This window comes from Xiphophorus couchianus, chromosome 13, assembly GCF_001444195.1.
Source record: "Xiphophorus couchianus chromosome 13, X_couchianus-1.0, whole genome shotgun sequence".
Classification (NCBI taxonomy): domain Eukaryota; kingdom Metazoa; phylum Chordata; class Actinopteri; order Cyprinodontiformes; family Poeciliidae; genus Xiphophorus; species Xiphophorus couchianus.
This window is the reverse complement of record NC_040240.1, coordinates 18,544,777-18,565,102: the sequence shown is the minus strand read 5'-3', so window position 1 is coordinate 18,565,102 and position 20,326 is coordinate 18,544,777. Positions and strand designations below refer to the sequence as shown.

At 42.3% G+C, this 20,326-nt stretch overlaps 1 protein-coding gene and 3 long non-coding RNA genes across 4 annotated transcripts; 2 read left to right on the top strand and 2 right to left on the bottom strand.

Annotated features, from left to right (window-relative positions):
- The first annotated feature begins 303 nt into the window (after nucleotides 1–303).
- Nucleotides 304–1,914, top strand: LOC114155854 (uncharacterized). Its single transcript, XR_003597849.1, has 3 exons — nucleotides 304–923; nucleotides 1,015–1,101; nucleotides 1,674–1,914. It is a non-coding gene; the product is annotated as an uncharacterized LOC114155854 (long non-coding RNA).
- Nucleotides 1,915–4,076: 2,162 nt separating this feature from the next.
- On the bottom strand, nucleotides 4,077–18,668 carry LOC114155855 (uncharacterized). Its single transcript, XR_003597850.1, has 3 exons — nucleotides 18,614–18,668; nucleotides 4,236–4,404; nucleotides 4,077–4,162 (listed from the first exon to the last, which is right to left on the bottom strand). It is a non-coding gene; the product is annotated as an uncharacterized LOC114155855 (long non-coding RNA).
- LOC114155813 (gastrula zinc finger protein XlCGF8.2DB-like) lies at nucleotides 9,828–11,332 on the top strand. The gene is made up of 2 exons (XM_028035924.1): nucleotides 9,828–10,809; nucleotides 10,894–11,332. The coding sequence occupies exons 1-2, from the start codon at nucleotides 9,829–9,831 to the stop codon at nucleotides 10,921–10,923; spliced, it is 1,011 nt and encodes a 336-aa protein (XP_027891725.1). The 5' UTR covers nucleotide 9,828; the 3' UTR covers nucleotides 10,924–11,332.
- LOC114155859 (uncharacterized) lies at nucleotides 13,818–14,051 on the bottom strand. The gene is made up of 2 exons (XR_003597854.1): nucleotides 13,977–14,051; nucleotides 13,818–13,903 (listed from the first exon to the last, which is right to left on the bottom strand). It is a non-coding gene; the product is annotated as an uncharacterized LOC114155859 (long non-coding RNA).
- Nucleotides 18,669–20,326: the final 1,658 nt, after the last annotated feature.

Below are 20,326 nucleotides of genomic sequence, written 5' to 3'. Positions count from 1 at the left end.
TCAGCACACAGCCCTGAGGAGTGCCAGTACTGATGCTGATAGATGAAGAGGCTTGGGGGCCCACTGACTATTTCATGCATTAACAGAGTTTGACCGGACATGGACTCCCTTCCAGAACATTCTCACATGATTGGACTTGAGGGATTGATTTGTATTATTCTGTACCATAGAGAGTGAGTGGGGTTTATTTTTGTAGTTTTTTAAATCAACAATAGAATGTATATAATGGTTGAGTGTTTTAAAAAAAAATCTACAAAACAGTATTTGTGTTAATTTTGTGTTTAATGTAAAATGAGATTGAATCTGATTTCATTTCTTTCAAATTATGTTAACCAGTTTTACTCTACCTAATTAAAATCTATTGAAATAAAAAAAAATCATTTGTACTTTAAAAAAATGCAAAATTCACCGCAAACTAATTTTCATGCATTGATTGCACAAAGTACATGTAATTATTTTTAATATTTTGCTTTTTTTCTCTTGTTTTAGCTGTAATATTTTAATCTGTTCTGCTGCAGCATTTAGATTACTGTATTTTAATGTTGAAACTATTTTTATGTTTATATGTATTTTAGAAAGAAATAAACGTGTAACATTTCATTTAACATTAAAAGTTTTGAGTTTTCCTTTAGTGTATGTTGTGCCTGATCCTTGAACCCAGTAGATGGTGGTACTACAGCTATACTGGTTGTAGCCACTGTGGTTCCTGTAACTGATGGGTTGCCGGTTCAAACTTCCCACATGTAACCCAGGTGTCCGCCATGACCCAATCACCTTCCCTTTAAGTTGATTGTCATGTGTGCTTCCGGGTTTTGTTTTTTCTTCCCCACCTTGCTGCTACTCACTGTTGGTTGTTTGTAAAACAACCTGGAGTTTCTGAATCGACTCATCACTCATTTAATCTCTAAAACTTGAAGATTGCGGTGAGTTGTTAAATACCATCTGACTTGACGTTGTATAGTCTTTGCAATGATAGCGCCGCTAATATTTCCCTCCTGTTGAATCACTCGCCAGGTTGTGATCCATTGACAGCTGGTGAACCTTCTTGATCTGAGCAAGTTATCATTGCATCCACCTCATCAGATAATCCGTTACTCGACGGTGAGTAGATAATAGGGCGTTATTTTCGCTCTGCTGCGCCAGTTAGCATTAGCATTAGCTCTGATCCATCGACAATCAGTGGCCCACATCAGTTTAGTCTACTTATTAATTACTTAATGAAGAATCACACTGTTGCAGCCGAATTAAAGACCACACCTTTAATATTTAAGGGTTTACCTTTCAACTTTAGATTTGATTATTTTTTCCATGATTTCTTTATTGGTGTTGCATTCCATGTTGGTGCAGCGATGAAATTTGGTACCTAATATGATTTAGTTTGTAGCTACTTTGATCAATCACATTTGTAAGTTGATTGATTTGATTCAATATTGGTTGTTTGTAACGACTGCTAATTATATTATCTAGGCAATTTTGAACTTGAATTATGAAGTGCGCTTTTTTAAAAAAAAAAAGGATTTAAATTTTTCTTTTTATCTTTCTTTTTTATTTTTTTCTATGAAGTTGTTAAAATATAGCAAGTACATATTTAATTGTTTTCTTGTCTCTTCCATTTAGTTTATATAAATATAATGTTTATATATGAACTTAATGTGTGTTATCTGGCCTTTTAGGTCAGGTTTTTCCCCCTTCCCCTTGCATTGACTCACTTGATGACGGAAGATGGCGAGCTACCCACCGACCATCTGGTGGTAGGAAAACGGAACTACACTTTCCCTACAGAAACGAACTAAACTCTTGAGTATTGAAAAGGGAACATAATTATTCTCTTTTTGTTCTTGGATCTATTGTGGACTCTATTACGTTTGAAGTATCAATGATTATTATTATAATTGTTTTTGTTGGTTTGTTTTTTTCCCCTTCTGTTTTTGGAAATTTATTGTTTTGTTTTGGTATTATTATTATTATTATTATTATTATTATTATTGCCACTGCAATAAATAGCAATAATAACAAACTTTACTTTTTTGTATCAGTTGTATTAATTATTCACCCCACTCATGACTCCGTGCCGTACCTACTTCTGATTATACAAACTGGTTAACACTACACCTCGCAGTCAGATCTGCTCAGTTGAGAAAGGCGCTACACACATCCATCTCAGTTGTTGAGTCCTTGAGCAAGGCACCAAACCTGCCTTGCCTGCTGTTAGTCAGAAGTCCGATGGCGCCCATTGTGTAGCAGCTTCTGTCAGTCTGCCCTAGGGCAGCTGGGCTACAATGTAGCTTACCACCATCAACATGTAAAGCACTTTGGCATCCTCTGCACTAGATAAATCGCTATACATACATTTACCATTGACTAAACACTTGCATTTTGTCTTTTTGTTGTGTTTTGTATTAAACTTGTCCTGTCTGACAGTGTGACACTCAGCATTGTCGAGTACCAAGGTTAAGCCCTAAAGACTTGCACAAGTGGACCATTATGGTTTCCACCTGATATAATTACATGAAACTTTATTAGAAACTGCTTTGGGGTTATTTTATTAAATTGTAATGAGACGGAGAAGAAAGCGGGAGAGAAAAGAAAGGTGAGAAAAAAGTTTTATAGGGGCCGCCTCCTCTCACCCAACTTGATATAAAGATGATCACAGAGAGGAGGGAGCCAGAGACCAAACCTGACAGACAGACCAGGCACACAGAGACAAGATCACATGTTCCCATTCTCATGTGTACACCCAGACATTCAAACCCATGTAGATAATGTCAAACTAAACAAAACAAAAATGGACGCCATACACCCACTTGCATTTCTCATACACAGAGATCCAACCAGAACCAGGACCACCAGCTTAGGAATCATTCAAACCAAACCCTTATCCCAATTCACAAACCCAGCCTGCCAACCAAAGGATCCACCTAGTCCCAATGAAAAAGGTCCAGCAGACATACAGCGCACCGGGTTGACTGAAAGAACCCCAACCCAAGAAATGGACCGACCAGCCAGCTCAGCGCAATATCCAGAACAAGAATACCACCCACAGCCCTGAATCCCAGCCCAGCACCAGGCTGTGGCCACAGATAGGCTAGCAAAGCAATAAATCACAGCCCATACCAACACCAAGACAGACAGACAGCAAACGATACCAGACCCAAAAAAAGGGGCCAATCAAAATGCAAACACCAGCCAACACAAGCACTTTCACCACTTCATACACAAATAAGCCAAAAACACAAGCCTCTCACCTTGCCGACTACACCACCAGTAGGAAGGATGCTACAGAAAAGCCAACGCACCAACTGTGAAAAAGGAAGCAGCCCCTCACAGGTCCATAAACATCCCAGCCGCCAAGTGATAAGTAAAAAAGCCAATCCTAACCTGGTACAAGACGATGGTTGTTGTGAAGTCCAACATAATGAGAGCTCAGCGACCCCAACCCTGACAGACCCACACAGAGACAGGCTCACACAGAGACTGCTGGATCATCCAGACACAGGACCACCACCACCCCACCGCGATCCACCTCACAACTGAGGACAAGACGTGGCATAAAGAGCCCAAAACCATGTTGAAAATTCACAGTGCAAACATGCAGTGCATGAACCGGCCCAAAATCCAGACTACATACTGATCAGAACCCAAGTCTCAGGGTTCAGCCAGGATCCAGGGAAAATACGCCCCCAGAATCCCAAGACTACCCCAGGAACAATACGGCCACCATGCCAGTAACCCATCTCAAGCTGTAAGGAGCCCCAAACTCACCACATGCTGCCGCCAGAAGTCATTCACAGAGTCACTAATGTCCCTCCCCAGATGAGGGCCACAGACTCCAGATGCCCAAAACCTAGACCCGTACCAGCAACAATGTCCCACAGGACAGCCAGGTTCTCCAGAGTCGAGCAATTATGTGTATAAATCCAGATTTTCTTCTTTTAGACAAATAAAAAGAAAGCCATAAAAAATGTAATGTTGATATAAAGTTACATTTGTTAAAATCTGAGGGTTAAAGCATAATTTCTGTCATGAGGGGATTGATCCGCTTGACCCACATACAGAACAAACATGAAGCCGGTGAATCAGTTCAATACAGTTTATTTTGTCCAGAGAATTGAATGAAATGTGAATCTTGTCCCGGAGTCCACTGTATAGGATCGACTGCATCCTGGAGGAGGGAAAGGTGAATGGTGAGTCTGCGTTCTTTAATTGAGACTGAAGGAGAGGATTTAATTACTTACTTGATGAAATGCAGTTAATCTGCCAGGGAGGAAGAAGCGGTGGGGGCTGCTGGAGTCGAGGCTGCTTGTTGGTGGCGTGTGGAGTCTCAGAGTTTGGTGTAGATCGCTGGTGGAGGTGGTGTTGGAGGGCGGACAGGTAATCGAGCAAACGGTGACCAGAGGAGCGAGCCTTCGCCAGTTCCCACACAGCAGACCAACCTGAACCGGATCTGGCATTCTGCTGACACATCTGGCAAACCTCTGGCATGGCAAATTGGATGTCAGCCAGACTCAGGAAAGATCTGGCAGTGATGGCACGGTTCACATGAGGCATGCCTCACCTGGGCCAGATCTGTCCAAGCCAAATACGGGATAGTTACTGAAGTAGTCATGTCACCATGTGACAATTTATTTTGTCATAAGTCATTTTAGGAAATCAGTTCTTAAACAAAGTTATAAAATGATAATATTTATAATTGATAGAAAAGTTATAATCAATTTATTCACCTCTGTTTATTAGCTCTAATTGAACATTTTCATTAATGGTTGTGCATTCTCAAACATATATACAATAAAATCTTTGATAGGTTTCTCTTTGAAACAAGATGATATTGCAACTTATGCTGTTATTTGTTTCAAATTATATTAACCAGTCTAACTCTACCTATGTAAAAGCTTTATAAAGACATTTTTAAAAACGTTTTACTCTATAGAAAATGAAATATTCACTATAAATTGATTTTCATGCATTAATTTTTCGTGATTGTAGAAAATATGGTTGAATATTTTCTTCAATAATTTGTTGTGTCTTTTGTCTTAGTTGTATTTTTCTCTGTTCTGCTGCAGCTGTTTTCTATTATAGATCACCATGTTTCTAATGCTGGAACTAATTTAACCTCCACACATAGATATATTATTAGTGTCTTAGAAAGTTAGTAGAACATTTGCCTTTCCTGTGAAAATGTCGTGTTAGTGCTGAATGTAACTGCTGAAAATTGTAGAAACATTTGAGTTCAACTGCAGAACACTTGCTGAAATGAAATGAGTAGAAGCAGCAGGAAAAAGTTAAACAGTGCAAACCTGTCAGCTAAACTGAATAATTTAAAATCAGTACCAACAACCCTGCTTAAAACTTTAAATGTTGCACAGAAATGCTTGCAAAGGTAAAGTATAAGGTCATATATTGAATAATTTCAGTATTAAAGAGAGTAATAGCATTTAACCCATCTAGTGCAGTAGAAAGAGTGTATAAACTAACATTAGCTAAATAAATATTAGTGAGGCAATCGATGGTAAAAATACACAATTATTTAGTTTGTTGCCAACAACGCCACCTGGCAAAGAATCAAAGAACCGAGCAAAGAATCACCAAACACCGTGACGTCACAAACACTCGTTGGATTTCCCTCCATCGATTTATGTTGATCACGGGACAGCCACAGCAACAGGGGGCGCCACCATCTGGGCCAAACGCACCACCTTCAATCCTGAGAGCTAACAAAGAAATAAATACAAACTATTATTAAAATACCAGTAGAAAATTCAAGTAGAAAAACCCGTGAAAAGTCCTTCACACTCGACCACCAGCACCGCACATTTAACCCTCCTGTTAAGTTCCAGGTCAAATTGACCCGTTTTAAAGTTTAATTTTTTTTTTTTTAATAGTTGCAAGTATTTTTTTTGCATGAAACTTTTTCTATTTGTCTTAATAGGTGCACTCTACATATAAATTGAAAATCTATTCATTTTACACATTTGTACCAACCCCTACGTCTACTTTTACATAGGTACTGTTCGGGTCAATTTGACCTGGTAGTCAGGTTAAAGTGCAAGATAAGATTTTAAAAAATGTCCAATTCTATATGTTTCCTTGCAGCTATGAACCATATTTCACCACACACACACACACACACACACACACACACACGCAAACACACCCCACCACACACATACCTGCACACCCCCACTCACACAAGCCCACTTTCTCACTACTCTCTTTACTTCACTAGGAAACTGCGAGAAAGCAGGTGTTCATGTTACGCCCCTTATGAGTAAGAACTCTATCAGTAGGGGAATAATGAAAACACGGACACGATGTCACTGCTTTCGTCTCCAGTGATGTAATGGAGGAGCAGAAGCGTCGCGTTCCCCTACATCCGATCAGACAAAACCAATCGAAACCCGAATGATTAAACCCTCATAACTTAAAATCTAAAAGGTTGAACTTTTCAAGAATTATAACCAAACATAGCCGGAAAAGTAACATTAAAGAAAAATACATTGTTTTTAAACTTCATTAAACTTAGGCTACCTTTTACTGTATCTGTCTGTAGCACTGAACTTGAAAGACCAAAATAATCGATCGCAGATCACTAGATCTTGTTTTCCCTTTTGGTTCTCTAAAACAGTTTTATAACCACTACATTCACACAACTTTTGATGGGAATCTTTTATGTTCCCGTGGATAAACTCCACCCACACTGAGTGACACTCAGCAGAAGGGGAGGAAAACATAAATATTCTCTGCATGACTCATTTCTCTTGATTTTAATCAGCGGGACAATTTGACTAAGAACAGTATGTGTGTCTCAAATACAATTATAAAGACCACCCATTAAAAAAAAAAAGTGTAATATAAAATGTTTCACCAAAGATCAATTTCAAGGAAATTATAGTTTTTCTGTGTCTAGGTTTTTTTTCAGTGGACATAAAAAAAATGTAAATTCCATTTTTTATGTCCAAATGAGTAAATGAGTGGGTTGATGTTATTGATCCTTAATTGCTGAGAAATAAAAAAACACCATTGCACAAATATTGATTGAAATTATTAGTATTGGAGTTAATAATCAGATATAAATATGTTTTGGAGGATTTTTTTTTGGTTTCTGACACTATAGCATGATTAAACACTCCCAGGTTCAAATTGACCCACGAACATTTTTGCTGTACCCTAGAAACGAACATAACAGGAGGGTTAAATGAACAAGCCGGTGCTGATCGGCTCTCAATAAGCCACAGGATGAGCGGAACCAGCGGTAACTCCGAACAAAGCAGCAGCGATCATTGTGGATATACGGAAACTATAGGAAAGGTTCTGATCTGGTGGAGTGAAGAAACTGTGAAACATGTTGCGGGATGTAGGAGATACGAATCAGAAGACAATATTAACTTTGGATTTGTGGAAAACTGGAAAACTAATATTGTATTTGATTTATTTAGATAAAGTGGAAGAAAAGATTTTACGTCTTTCAAAGAGAACTGGCACTGTATGAGAAATCTTTAGATGTGATGATCGTAAGATCCACAAGGTGGCGGTAATGCAATGACATGAATGAACGACAGTCATAAAATCCCAAAGAAGAAGAAGAAGACAAAGAAAATGGCGCATGGTCTGTTTGGTTGAATGTTCGACTGTTTCTCTAAACGAGTTTATCAACGAGCCGTTAACTGCTGCTGAAGAAACATTCACAGAGTTTAAAGAAATCATCGTCAAGTCGGAGGAAGAGATGGATGATCATCGCAGACTGCTGGATTTCTCCCGGAGGCCCCAGATAATCTTACACCGAATAGGTAGGAACCACCAGCGTTTGGATGCAGGTTAAGGTCTAAATGTCTGCACCTTTCTGTATGAGGATCATTTTAGTAAATGTTCTTTTCCCGTATAAATGTTTTGTTAACCGGTAAATGAACGCAGGAATCACAATTACGCTGTGAAAATGGCTTATTGATGTAGAAATAAAATGACCTTTTATGGCTTTTCCTCCTTTAACTAATCAAACTTACTTTTGAAAACAGGAGAAATGTGAACAATGCAGCGCAAGGTTAGTAAAGCAAACAGCATGAAACAATAATAGTGTGTTAGTAGCTGTAAAATGTAATAATTTGTAATAAATAAATTGTAGTGACGATTGTTTGTCAAACCAAACATCCTATAAAAGTTCAGTCAACAAGCCACTGCTGCACTGAGGTGATGCTTCGTACGAAGGTAAAAGAAGTTCAATGTCCAAAAAACTTGAAAATTGCTTTTATAGTTTATTTTTTCAGTTTGACAAGCAAATAACAAAGATCAAACTTTACATTAGTGATGTGTTGAGTAATGAAGCGGGTAAGACAGAGAACTCACCTATACCTGAGCAGTTAAAGTTTTTATTTTTTAGTAATAAATCGTTGTCCCTGGTGACATAGCGAGTAACAAGCCAATCACAACCCTCTTTTCTATTTGTTTCTAGTTTTCTTTTGGATCCAGCCATTGTTTCATACAACCAGATTAATCAGAATTTATGTATCAGAATCACAAACATCTTTTACTTGTTTATTCATTGTAAAGCTTCATGTTGTTTTCACGTCGCCTATTTGGGGCCTGCCCATAGCAATGCATAGGGATGCAATCTCTATGCATTGCATGGCAGGCACCTATTGTTCTACACCTCTAAATAACTGCTGCTTAGACTCAAAATAGACAGAATTTTGTCTGCCTCTCTGAGCTGCTCTTTAGAACCACAGTGATGGCAGAATGTCAGAACTACAGACATGGTGAAACAACTGCTATAAACTCATTGCATCTCTGAATAGTGATGCCCCACATGCTACTGACAGCATTCACATTGAATACACATTGAATTAGTACGGCCATTTAATATGAAACTTACTGAAGATTTCAAAATAAAAGCCTTAATATTCTTCTAAGGTTAGTGCACTACCATCAGCAGTGAAATAATGTTAGCCTGCATTATCTTTGCTAATATCTTTGCTGCATTAGTCTTTTAGCTTAAATAAGCTGTTAGCTAATTTTCTTACTTATTAGCCATGTTTAGTATACCGAATGGAGTAAGTAAAGTACAGACAACATGCTAGTGATGCCCCACATGCTACTGACAGCATTCATGCTAACATTAGCATTTTGGCTAATTTCAGCTGATATATTTACTTTATCATACTGAATGGTGCAAGTACATGTTAGTAAACATTCTGGTCATTCTCCTCATATGATTGCAGCTTTCTTTAGCATTGATACTAATTTTTAGATGGATGGAGTTCCTCAGGGCTTCATGAAGCTTCATCTCACCATCACTACTTTTCATTGTTTCCTCTCCTGGTCTGGTCAAAACCCACAGGCCCAACCCAGTGCATGCTGGTCCTATACCAGTCCCCATACTTACAGAAAATGGACCCACAGTTCTTAATGTCTAACTTACAAAAGTAAATAACAAACACAAAGCAATAAAAACTAAACAATTATTAACCTACAAATAAACTCTGTAAATAAACCCCAAAATATAAAGTGAACTAAAGTCAAATTTTAACCCAAATAAAAGTAATAACTCCAAATTAAGGAATATCTTGAAATGTTAATATTTACTAGTAAATTTCATTAACATTGGCAACTATTATTAATTTTATAATAAATAAAAAATATTTAATATCCGTTCATTTGAGAATTCTCCAATTGTCAGCTGGATTTGTCGCCTGATCTGTCTCTCTGTCTACGCTCTTAAATTTTTCGGTGTGGGTTTTTTCATTCTTTTCATTTCTGTCGTAAACGATGAACGATTTCTCCCATTTACTTCAATAAAATAACGATTGCTTTTTAAATCTGCTTTCTTGTCCAGATTGCATGCAGTGTAACATTTATTACCAGGAGAGGAGATCCACTCTGGACCAGGAGGAGTTGGAACCTCTGCAGGTGAAACAAGAACAGGAAGAGCCAGAAGATCATCAGATAAAAGAAGAGCAGGAGGATCTAAAACACCAGCAGATAAAAGTGGAAGAGAAAGAAGTTTACTGCAGTCAGGGTGAAGAACAGATTGAATTAAAACAGGAGACTGATACCTGCATGGTGGTTCCTGTTGATGAGCAAACAGACCACACTGAATCAGAACCAAACAGGAACCAAGACATCTTCCAGGAAGCTGCTGAAGCTGAGAACCAAAATCAGGAAAGAAGAAAACCTTTCTCAAGTGTCATCTGTGAAAAGCGTTTGACTTTCAAATCTGTTTTTGATGCTCATATGAGAACTCATACGGGTGAAAAGCCGTTTACATGTGTGAACTGTGGAAAAAGTTTTTTTCACAAACATCATTTAACTCGGCACATGATGATTCACACTGGTGAAAAGCAGTTTACATGTGTGACCTGTGGGAAAAGTTTTATTCGAAAACATGTTTTAACTAAGCACATGATGATTCACACTGGTGAAAAGCCGTTTTCTTGTGTGACCTGTGGAAAACGTTTTCTTCGAAAACAGGATTTCAGTAAGCACATGATGATTCATACTGGTGAAAAGCCATTTCCATGTGTGACCTGTGGAAAAAGTTTTATTCGAAAACAGGATTTAAGTAAGCACAAGAAGATTTACACTGGTGAAAAGTCTTTTTCATGTGTGAACTGTGGAAAACGTTTTAGTCAAAAACAGAATTTAACTCAGCACATGATGAGACACACTGGTGAAAAGCCGTTTTCATGTGTGACCTGTGGAAAAAGTTTTATTCGAAAACAGGATTTAACTCAGCACATGATGATTCACACTGGTGAAAAGCCGTTTTCATGTGTGACCTGTGGAAAAAGTTTTATTCGAAAACAGGATTTAACTAAGCACATGAGGATTCACACGGGTGAAAAGCCGTTTTCATGTGGAAATTGTGGAAAAAGCTTTAGTAAAAAACATAGTTTAACTCAGCACATGACACGTCACACAGTTGAAAAGCTGTAGAAGTATGTTCCATAAATGTCCTGTGTTGTATTTGTTAAATGTGATCATTTTGATCTTCACATTTGGATACTTAGAGATGTTCAACCATGACACATTTTCCTTCATTGATGTTTTATATTTCTGGTATATTCTGTATCAAAAAACAATAATGATAAACTTTATGTTATTGTATTAACTTACTATTTATGTCAAACTGTATGTTGTGTGTGTACAACATGAAGAGCAGAGGGCTCAGCACACAGCCCTGAGAAGTGCCAATACTGATGCTGATAGATGAAGAGGCTTGGGGGCCCACTGACTATTTCATGCATTAACAGAGTTTGACCGGACATGGACTCCCTTCCAGAACATTCTCACATGATTGGACTTGAGGGATTGATTTGTATTATTCTGTACCATAGAGAGTGAGTGGGGTTTCTTTTTGTGGTTTTTTAATTCAACAATAGAATGTATATAATGGTTGAGTGTTTTAAAAAAAAATCTACAGTATTTGTGTTAATTTTGTGTTTAATGTAAAATGAGATTGAATCTGATTTCATTTCTTTCGAATTATGTTAACCAGTTTTACTCTACCTAATTAAGATATTCAAATAAAAAAAATCATTTGTTCTTTAAAGAAATGGAAAATTCACTGCAAACTAATTTTCATGCATTGATTGCACAAAGTACATGTAATTATTTTTAATATTTTGCTTTTTTCTCTTGTTTTAGCTGTAATATTTTAATCTGTTCTGCTGCAGCATTTAGATTACTGTATTTTAATGTTGAAACTATTTTTATGTTTATATGTATTTTAGAAAGAAATAAAGGTGTAACATTTCATTTAACATTAAAAGTTTTGAGTTTTCCTGTAGTGTATGTTGTGCCTTATCCTTGAACCCAGTAGATGGTGGTACTACAGCTATACTGGTTGTAGCCACTGTGGTTCCTGTAACTGATGGGTTTCCGGTTCAAACTTCCCACATCCATCTCAGTTGTTGAGTCCTTGAGCAAGGCACCAAACCTGCCTTGCCTGCTGTTAGTCAGAAGTCCGATGGCGCCCATTGTGTAGCAGCTTCTGTCAGTCTGCCCTAGGGCAGCTGGGCTACAATGTAGCTTACCACCATCAACATGTAAAGCACTTTGGCATCCTCTGCACTAGATAAATCGCTATACATACATTTACCATTGACTATACACTTGCATTTTGTCTTTTTGTTGTGTTTTGTATTAAACTTGTCCTGTCTGACAGTGTGACACTCAGCATTGTCGAGTACCAAGGTTAAGCCCTAAAGACTTGCATAAGTGGACCATTATGGCTTCCACCTGATATAATTACATGAAACTTTATTAAAAACTGCTTTGGGTTTATTTTATTAAATTGTAATGAGACGGAGAAGAAAGCGGGAGAGAAAAGAAAGGTGAGAATAAAGTTTTATAGGGGCCCCCTCCTCTCACCCAACTTGATATAAAGGTGATCACAGAGAGGAGGGAGCCAGAGACCAAACCTGACAGACAGACCAGGCACACAGAGACAAGATCACATGTTCCCATTCTCATGTGTACACCCAGACATTCAAACCCATGTAGATAATGTCAAAATAAACAACAAAAATGGATGCCATACACCCACTTACATTTCTCATACATAGAGATTCAACAACCAACCAGAACCAGGACCACCAGCTTAGGAATCATTCAAACCAAACCCCTATCCCAAGTCACAAACCCAGCCTGCCAACCAAAGGATCCACCTAGTCCCAATGAAGAAGATCCAGCAGACATACAGCGCACCGGGTTGACTGAAAGAACCCCAACCCAAGAAATGGACCAACCAGCCAGCTCAGCGCAATATCCAGAACAGGAATACCACCCACAGCCCTGAATCCCAGCCCAGCACCAGGCTGTGGCCACAAATAGGCTAGCAAAGCAATAAATCACACCCCATACCAACACCAAGACAGACAGACAGCAAACGATACCAGACCCAAAAAAAGGGGCCAATCAAAATGCAAACACCAGCCAACACAAGCACTTTCACCACTTCATACACAAATAAGCCAAAAACACAAGCCTCTCAACTTGCCGACTACACCACCAGTAGGAAGGATGCTACAGAAAAGCCAACGCACCAACTATGAAAAAGGAAGCAGCCCCTCACAGGTCCATAAACATCCCAGCCGCCAAGTGATAAGTAAAAAAGCCAATCCTAACCTGGTACAAGACGATGGTTGTTGTTGTGAAGTCCAACATAATGAGAGCTCAGCGACCCCAACCCTGACAGACCCACACAGAGACAGGCTCACACAGAGACTGCTGGATCATCCAGACACAGGACCACCACCACCCCACCGCGATCCACCTCACAACTGAGGACAAGACGTGGCATAAAGAGCCCAAAACCATGTTGAAAATTCACAGTGCAAACATGCAGTGCATGAACCGGCCCCAAATCCAGACTACATACTGAGCAGAACCCAAGTCTCAGGGTTCAGCCAGGATCCAGGGAAAATACGCCCCCAGAATCCCAAGACTACCCCAGGAACAATACGGCCACCATGCCAGTAACCCATCTCAAGCTGTAAGGAGCCCCAAACTCACCACATGCTGCCGCCAGAAGTCATTCACAGAGTCACTAATGTCCCTCCCCAGATGAGGGCCACAGACTCCAGATGCCCAAAACCTAGACCCGTACCAGCAACAATGTCCCACAGGACGGCCAGGTTCTCCAGAGTCGAGCAATTATGTGTATAAATCCAGATTTTCTTCTTTTAGACAAATAAAAAGAAAGCCATAAAAAATGTAATGTTGATATAAAGTTACATTTGTTAAAATCTGAGGTTTAAAGCATAATTTCTGTCATGAGGGGATTGATCCGCTTGACCCACATACAGAACAAACATGAAGCCGGTGAATCAGTTCAATACAGTTTATTTTGTCCAGAGAATTGAATGAAATGTGAATCTTGTCCCGGAGTCCACTGTATAGGATCGACTGCATCCTGGAGGAGGGAAAGGTGAATGGTGAGTCTGCGTTCTTTAATTGAGACTGAAGGAGAGGATTTAATTACTTACTTGATGAGATGCAGTTAATCTGCCAGGGAGGAAGAAGCGGTGGGGGCTGCTGGAGTCGAGGCTGCTTGTTGGTGGTGTGTGGAGTCTCAGAGTTTGGTGTAGATTGCTGGTGGAGGTGGTGTTGGAGGGCGGACAGGTAATCGAGCAAACGGTGACCAGAGGAGTGAGCCTTCGCCAGTTCCCACACAGCAGACCGACCTGAACCGGATCTGGCATTCTGCTGACACATCTGGCAAACCTCTGGCATGGCAAATTGGATGTCAGCCAGACTCAGGAAAGATCTGGCAGTGATGGCACGGTTCACATGAGGCATGCCTCACCTGGGCCAGATCTGTCCAAGCCAAATACGGGATAGTTACTGAAGTAGTCATGTCACCATGTGACAATTTATTTTGTCATAAGTCATTTTAGGAAATCAGTTCTTAAACAAAGTTATAAAATGATAATATTTATAATTGATAGAAAAGTTATAATCAATTTATTCACCTCTGTTTATTAGCTCTAATTGAACATTTTCATTAATGGTTGTGCATTCTCAAACATATATACAATAAAATCTTTGATAGGTTTCTCTTTGAAACAAGATGATATTGCAACTTCCATCCATCCATCCATCCCTCTTCCTCCGCTTATCCGAGGTCGGGTCGCGGGGGTAGCAGCTTCAGAAGGGAGGCCCAGACTTCCCTCTCCCCGGCCACTTCTTCCAGCTCTTCCGGGGGAATCCCGAGGCGTTCCCTGTCCAGCCGAGAGACATAGTCTCTCCAGCGTGTCCTGGGTCTTCCCCGGGGCCTCCTCCCGGTGGGACGTGCCCGGAACACCTCACCAGGGAGGCGTCCAGGAGGCATCCTGACCAGATGCCCAAGCCACCTCAACTGGCTCCTCTCGATGTGAAGGAGCAGCGGCTCTACTCTGAGTCCCTCCCGGATGACTGAGCTTCTCACCCTATTTCTAAGGGAGAGCCCAGCCACCCTACGGAGAAAACCCATTTCGGCCGCTTGTATCCGCGATCTCGTTCTTTCGGTCATGACCCAAAGCTCATGACCATAGATGAGGGTGGGAACGTAGATCGACCGGTAAATCGAGAGCTTCGTTTTTTGGCTCAGCTCTCTCTTCACCACGACGGACCGGTACAGCGCCCGCTTGACAGCAGACGCTGCGCCAATCCGCCTGTCGATCTCCCGCTCCCTTCTTCCCCCATTCGTGAACAAGATCCCGAGATACTTAAACTCCTCCACTTGGGGCAGGACACCCCCCCTGACCCGGAAAAGGCACTCTACCCTTTTCCGGCTCAAGACCATGGCCTCGGATTTGGAGGCACTGATCCCCATCCCGGCCGCTTCACACTCGGCTGCGAACCGCTCCAGCGAGAGCTGCAGATCACGATCTGATGAAGCCAAAAGGACCACATCGTCTGCGAAAAGCAGAGATGAGATCCTAAGGCCACCAAATCGGATCCCCTCAACACCTTGGCTGCGCCTAGAAATTCTGTCCATGAAAGTGATGAACAGAATCGGTGACAAAGGGCAGCCCTGGCGGAGTCCAACTCTCACCGGAAACGAGCCCGACTTACTGCCGGCAATGCGGACCAGACTCTGACACCGGTCATACAGGGACCTGACAGCCCGTATCAAAGGGCCCGGTACCCCATACTCCCGGAGAACCCCCCACAGGGCTCCCCGAGGGACACGGTCGAACGCCTTCTCCAAGTCCACAAAACACATGTAGACTGGTTGGGCGAACTCCCATGCACCCTCCAGGACCCTGCCGAGGGTGTAGAGCTGGTCCAGTGTTCCACGACCAGGACGAAAACCACACTGCTCTTCCTGAATCCGAGGTTCGACTATCCGACGGACCCTCCTCTCCAGGACCCCTGAATAGACCTTGCCAGGGAGGCTTAAGAGTGTGACCCCTCTATAATTGGAGCACACCCTCCGGTCCCCCTTTTTGAACAGGGGGACCACCACCCCAGTCTGCCAATCCAGGGGAACTGCCCCCGATGTCCATGCGATATTGCAGAGTCGCGTCAACCAACACAACCCTACAACATCCAGAGCCTTAAGGAACTCCGGGCGGATCTCATCCACCCCCGGGGCCTTGCCACCGAGGAGCTTTTTAACCACCTCGGCAACCTCGCCCCCAGAGATTGGAGAGCCCAACCCAGAGTCCCCAGGCTCCGCTTCCTCAGTGGAAGGCATGTTGGTGGGATTGAGGAGGTCTTCGAAGTACTCTGCCCACCGGCCCACAACGTCCCGAGTAGAGGTCAGCAGCACACCATCCCCACTATAAACAGTGTTTGTGCTGCACCGCTTCCCCCCCCGAGACGCCGGATGGCGGACCAGAATCGCCTCGAAGCCGTGAGGAAGTCTTTCTCCATGGCCTCTCCAAACTCCTCCCACGCCCGAGTTTTTGCCTCAGCAACCGCCCGAGCCGCATGCCGCTTCGCCCGCCGGTACCCACAGGCCAAAAAGGCCCAATAGGACTCCTTCTTCAGCCTGACGGCATCCCTCACCGAAGGTGTCCACCAACGGGTTCGAGGGTTGCCGCCGCGACAGGCACCGACAACCTTGCGGCCACAGCTCCGATCGGCCGCCTCGACAATGGAGGCACGGAACACGGTCCACTCAGACTCCATGTCCCCCACCTCCCCCGGGACGTGTTCAAAGTTTTGCCGGAGATGGGAGTTAAAGCTCCGTCTCACAGGGGATTCCACCAGACGTTCCCAGCAGACCCTCACAACACATTTGGGCCTGCCAGGTCTGACCGGCTTTCGCCCCCACCACCGGAGCCAACTCACCACCAGGTAGTGGTCAGTGGACAGCTCTGCACCTCTCTTCACCCGAGTGTCCAAGACATACGGCCGCAGATCCGATGAAACGATGACAAAGTCGATCATCGAACTGCGGCCTAGGGTGTCCTGGTGCCAAGTGCACATATGGACACCCTTATGCTTGAACATGGTGTTCGTTATGGACAATCCATGGCGAGCACAGAAGTCCAGCAACAGAACACCGCTCGAGTTCAGGTCGGGCGGGCCGTTCCTCCCAACCACGCCCCTCCAGGTCTCACTGTCGTTGCCCACGTGAGCGTTGAAGTCCCCCAGCAGAACAAGGGAGTCCCCAGGAGGAGCACTCTCCAGTACCCCCTCTAAGGACTCCAAAAAGGGTGGGTAATCTGAACTGTCGTTCGGCCCGTAAGCACAAACGACAGTCAGAACCCGTCCCCCCACCCGTAGGCGGAGGGATGCTACCCTCTCGTTCACCGGGGTGAACTCCAACGTACAGGCGCCGAGATGGGGAGCAACAAGTATGCCCACTCCTGCCCGACGTCTCTCTCCCTGGGCAACTCCAGAGTGGAAGTATGTCCAGCCCCTCTCAAGGAGACTGGTTCCAGAACCAGAGCCATGCGTCGAGGTGAGACCGACTATTTCTAGCCGGAACCTCTCGACCTCACGCACTAGCTCCGCCTCCTTCCCCACCAGAGAGGTGACATTCCACGTCCCAAGAGCCAGTTTCTGCAACCGAGGATCGGACCGCCAGGGTCCCCTCCCTTGGCCGCCACCCATCACACAGTGCACCCGACCCCTATGGCCCCTCCCACGGGTGGTGGGCCCATGGGAGGGGGGGCCCATGTTTCCTCTTCGGGCTGAGCCCGGCCGGGCTCCATGGGTAAAAGGCCCGGCCACCAGACGCTCGCCATCGTGCCCCCCCTCCAGGCCTGGCTCCAGAGTGGGGCCCCGGTGACCCGCGTCCGGGCGAGGGAAACACCAAGTCCAATGTTTTTACTCATCATTGGGGTCTTCATATTGCAACTTATGCTGTTATTTGTTTCAAATTATATTAACCAGTCTAACTCTACCTATGTAAAAGCTTTATTAAGAAATTTTTAAAAACGTTTTACTCTATAGAAAATGGAATATTCACTATAAATTAATTTTCATGCATTGATTTTTCTTGATTGTAGAAAATATGGTTGAATATTTTCTTCAATAATTTGTTGTGTCTTTTGTCTTAGTTATATTTTTCTCTGTTCTGCTGCAGCTGTTTTCTATTATAGATGACCATGTTTCTAATGCTGGAACTAATTTAACCTCCACACATAGATATATTATTAGTGTCTTAGAAAGTAAGTAGAACATTTGCCTTTCCTGTGAAAATGTCATGTTAGTGCTGAATGTTACTGCTGAAAATTGTAGAAACATTTTAGTTCAACTGCAGAACACTTGCTGAAATGAAATGAGTAGAAAGCAGCAGGAAAAAGTTAAACAGTGCAAACCTGTCAGCTAAACTGAATAATTTAAAATCAGTACCAACAACCCCTGCTTAAAACTTTAAATGTTGCACAGAAATGCTTGCAAAGGTAAAGTATAAGGTCATATATTGAATAATTTCAGTATTAAAGAGAGTAATGGCATTTAACCCATCTAGTGCAGTAGAAAGAGTGTATAAGCTAACACTAGCTAAATAAATATTAGTGAGGCAATCGATGGTTAAAATACACAATTATTTAGTTTTGTTGCCAAAACGCCACCTGGGACTTCCACCCAGGATTTGATTTAGGGCACAGGCACGTTTTTGCAACAGACGCTGTTTCAAAGTTATAATAATTTATTAAAATAAAATCAGTAAATTAAATAATACCTCTATGTAGATAAGAAGGAGTTAGAAAAACTAAGCTGAGTTGCCGAGGCTTGGCGGTGGGTGCTAGTGATGTGTCGGTCGCTAACGATCCGGCTCTAAGAGCCGGCTCTTTGGAGTGAACGATTGGAACCGGCTCCACAATGGGAGCCGGGTTTTTTCCTACAGTATATCGCTGTCTCTCCGCCTCCCTGTCGTTGTGCTTGTGCTCTGTAAGTGCCAGAGCTGATAGTTTTTCCCCACATCGTTTTTTTTTTGTCCTGCGGTGCCTCGCTGTCTCTCCCCTCCTTCTCCCTCTCCTTGCGCGTTTTGCTCTTCTGCTAGAGCGGAGAGATTTTTTTCCCTCGGTCGGTCCACTGCCCTCATGTCAAGCGTGTGCTCCACACATCTGACCAATCACACATAGTTGCCGAGGCTTGGCGGTAGGTGCTGACAGGTTCTGGATCGGAGGCTCCCGAGCAAAGAATCACCAAACACCGTGACGTCACAAACACTCGTTGGATTTCCCTCCATCGATTTATGTTGATCACAGGACAGCCACAGCAACAGGGGGCGCCACCATCTGGGCCAAACGCACCACCTTCAATCCTGAGAGCTAAAAAATAATAATTACAAACTATTATTAAAATACCGGTAGAAAATTCAAGTAGAAAAACCCATTAAAAGTCCTTTACACTCGACCACCAGCACCGCACATTAAATGAACGTGATGATCGTAAGATCCACAAGGGGCCGAGGATTGGACCGAGGGGTGGATCAACGCAGGGCTGTTTGACCTGAAGCTTGGAGACAGGAAGCGTTTATGCGTTTATTTTGGCGAGTATTAAGTGGTTTTTGGCATAATCTGGGCTGTGAGTGGATCTAGATGGCTAGTTGTAGTGGAGGGTGTTCAGAAGATAAAAATATGCATACAGGATGGTCTATGGTAGAAAATAGAAGAGGGGGAGGGGGAAAGGATAAAGGTAAAAAGGGAATAAATGCCGGTAAAAGGTCTCTTGAAGATGAGGAAGAAAGAGTGGAAATAAAAAAGAAATAATGATGGAAGACTTTAAAGTTATTTTAAAGTTTAAGGCTGGACAAGATATGATTGGGTAAGTCCTATCAATCTATCAAATGGATTAAAGAAAGTCATCGGAGATGTAGAACTAGCTAAAGTTTTAAGAGATGGGAGCCTGCTTATTATTTGGTAAGAATGCTGAACAAAAGAATAAAGCAGTAAAACTACAAATGGTATGCAAAAAAGAAGTGTTAGAAAGAAAGGTAGTGGGGGAAGAAAGAGGGGTGAAAGGGGTAATATCAGGGATCCCTGTTGGAGAAAATTTGGAAGAGCTTAAGAAAGTAATGAAAGGAGGAGAGATTATAGGCATCAAACGATTGCAAGCTTTTAGGAATGGGGAGAAAATGGACAGTACATCTATTCTATTAGATTTCAAAGATAAAGTTCTGGCCTGATAAGGTGATGGTTGGTTACATGAGTTTTAATGTAAGAGCCTATATTCCACCGCCTCTCAGATGCTATAAGTGTCAAAGATATGGTCATACTGCGAATGTTTGTAAAGGGAAACAGAGATGTGGTAGATGTGGAGGTGAACATTCGTATGGTGAGTGTGGAAGTAACCCAGTTAAATGTTGTAATTGTGGAGGAAATCCTACTGCAGCATATGCAGGAGTATGGTTAGAAAAGAAGCAGCCGAAATTCAAAAAGTTAAAATTGAT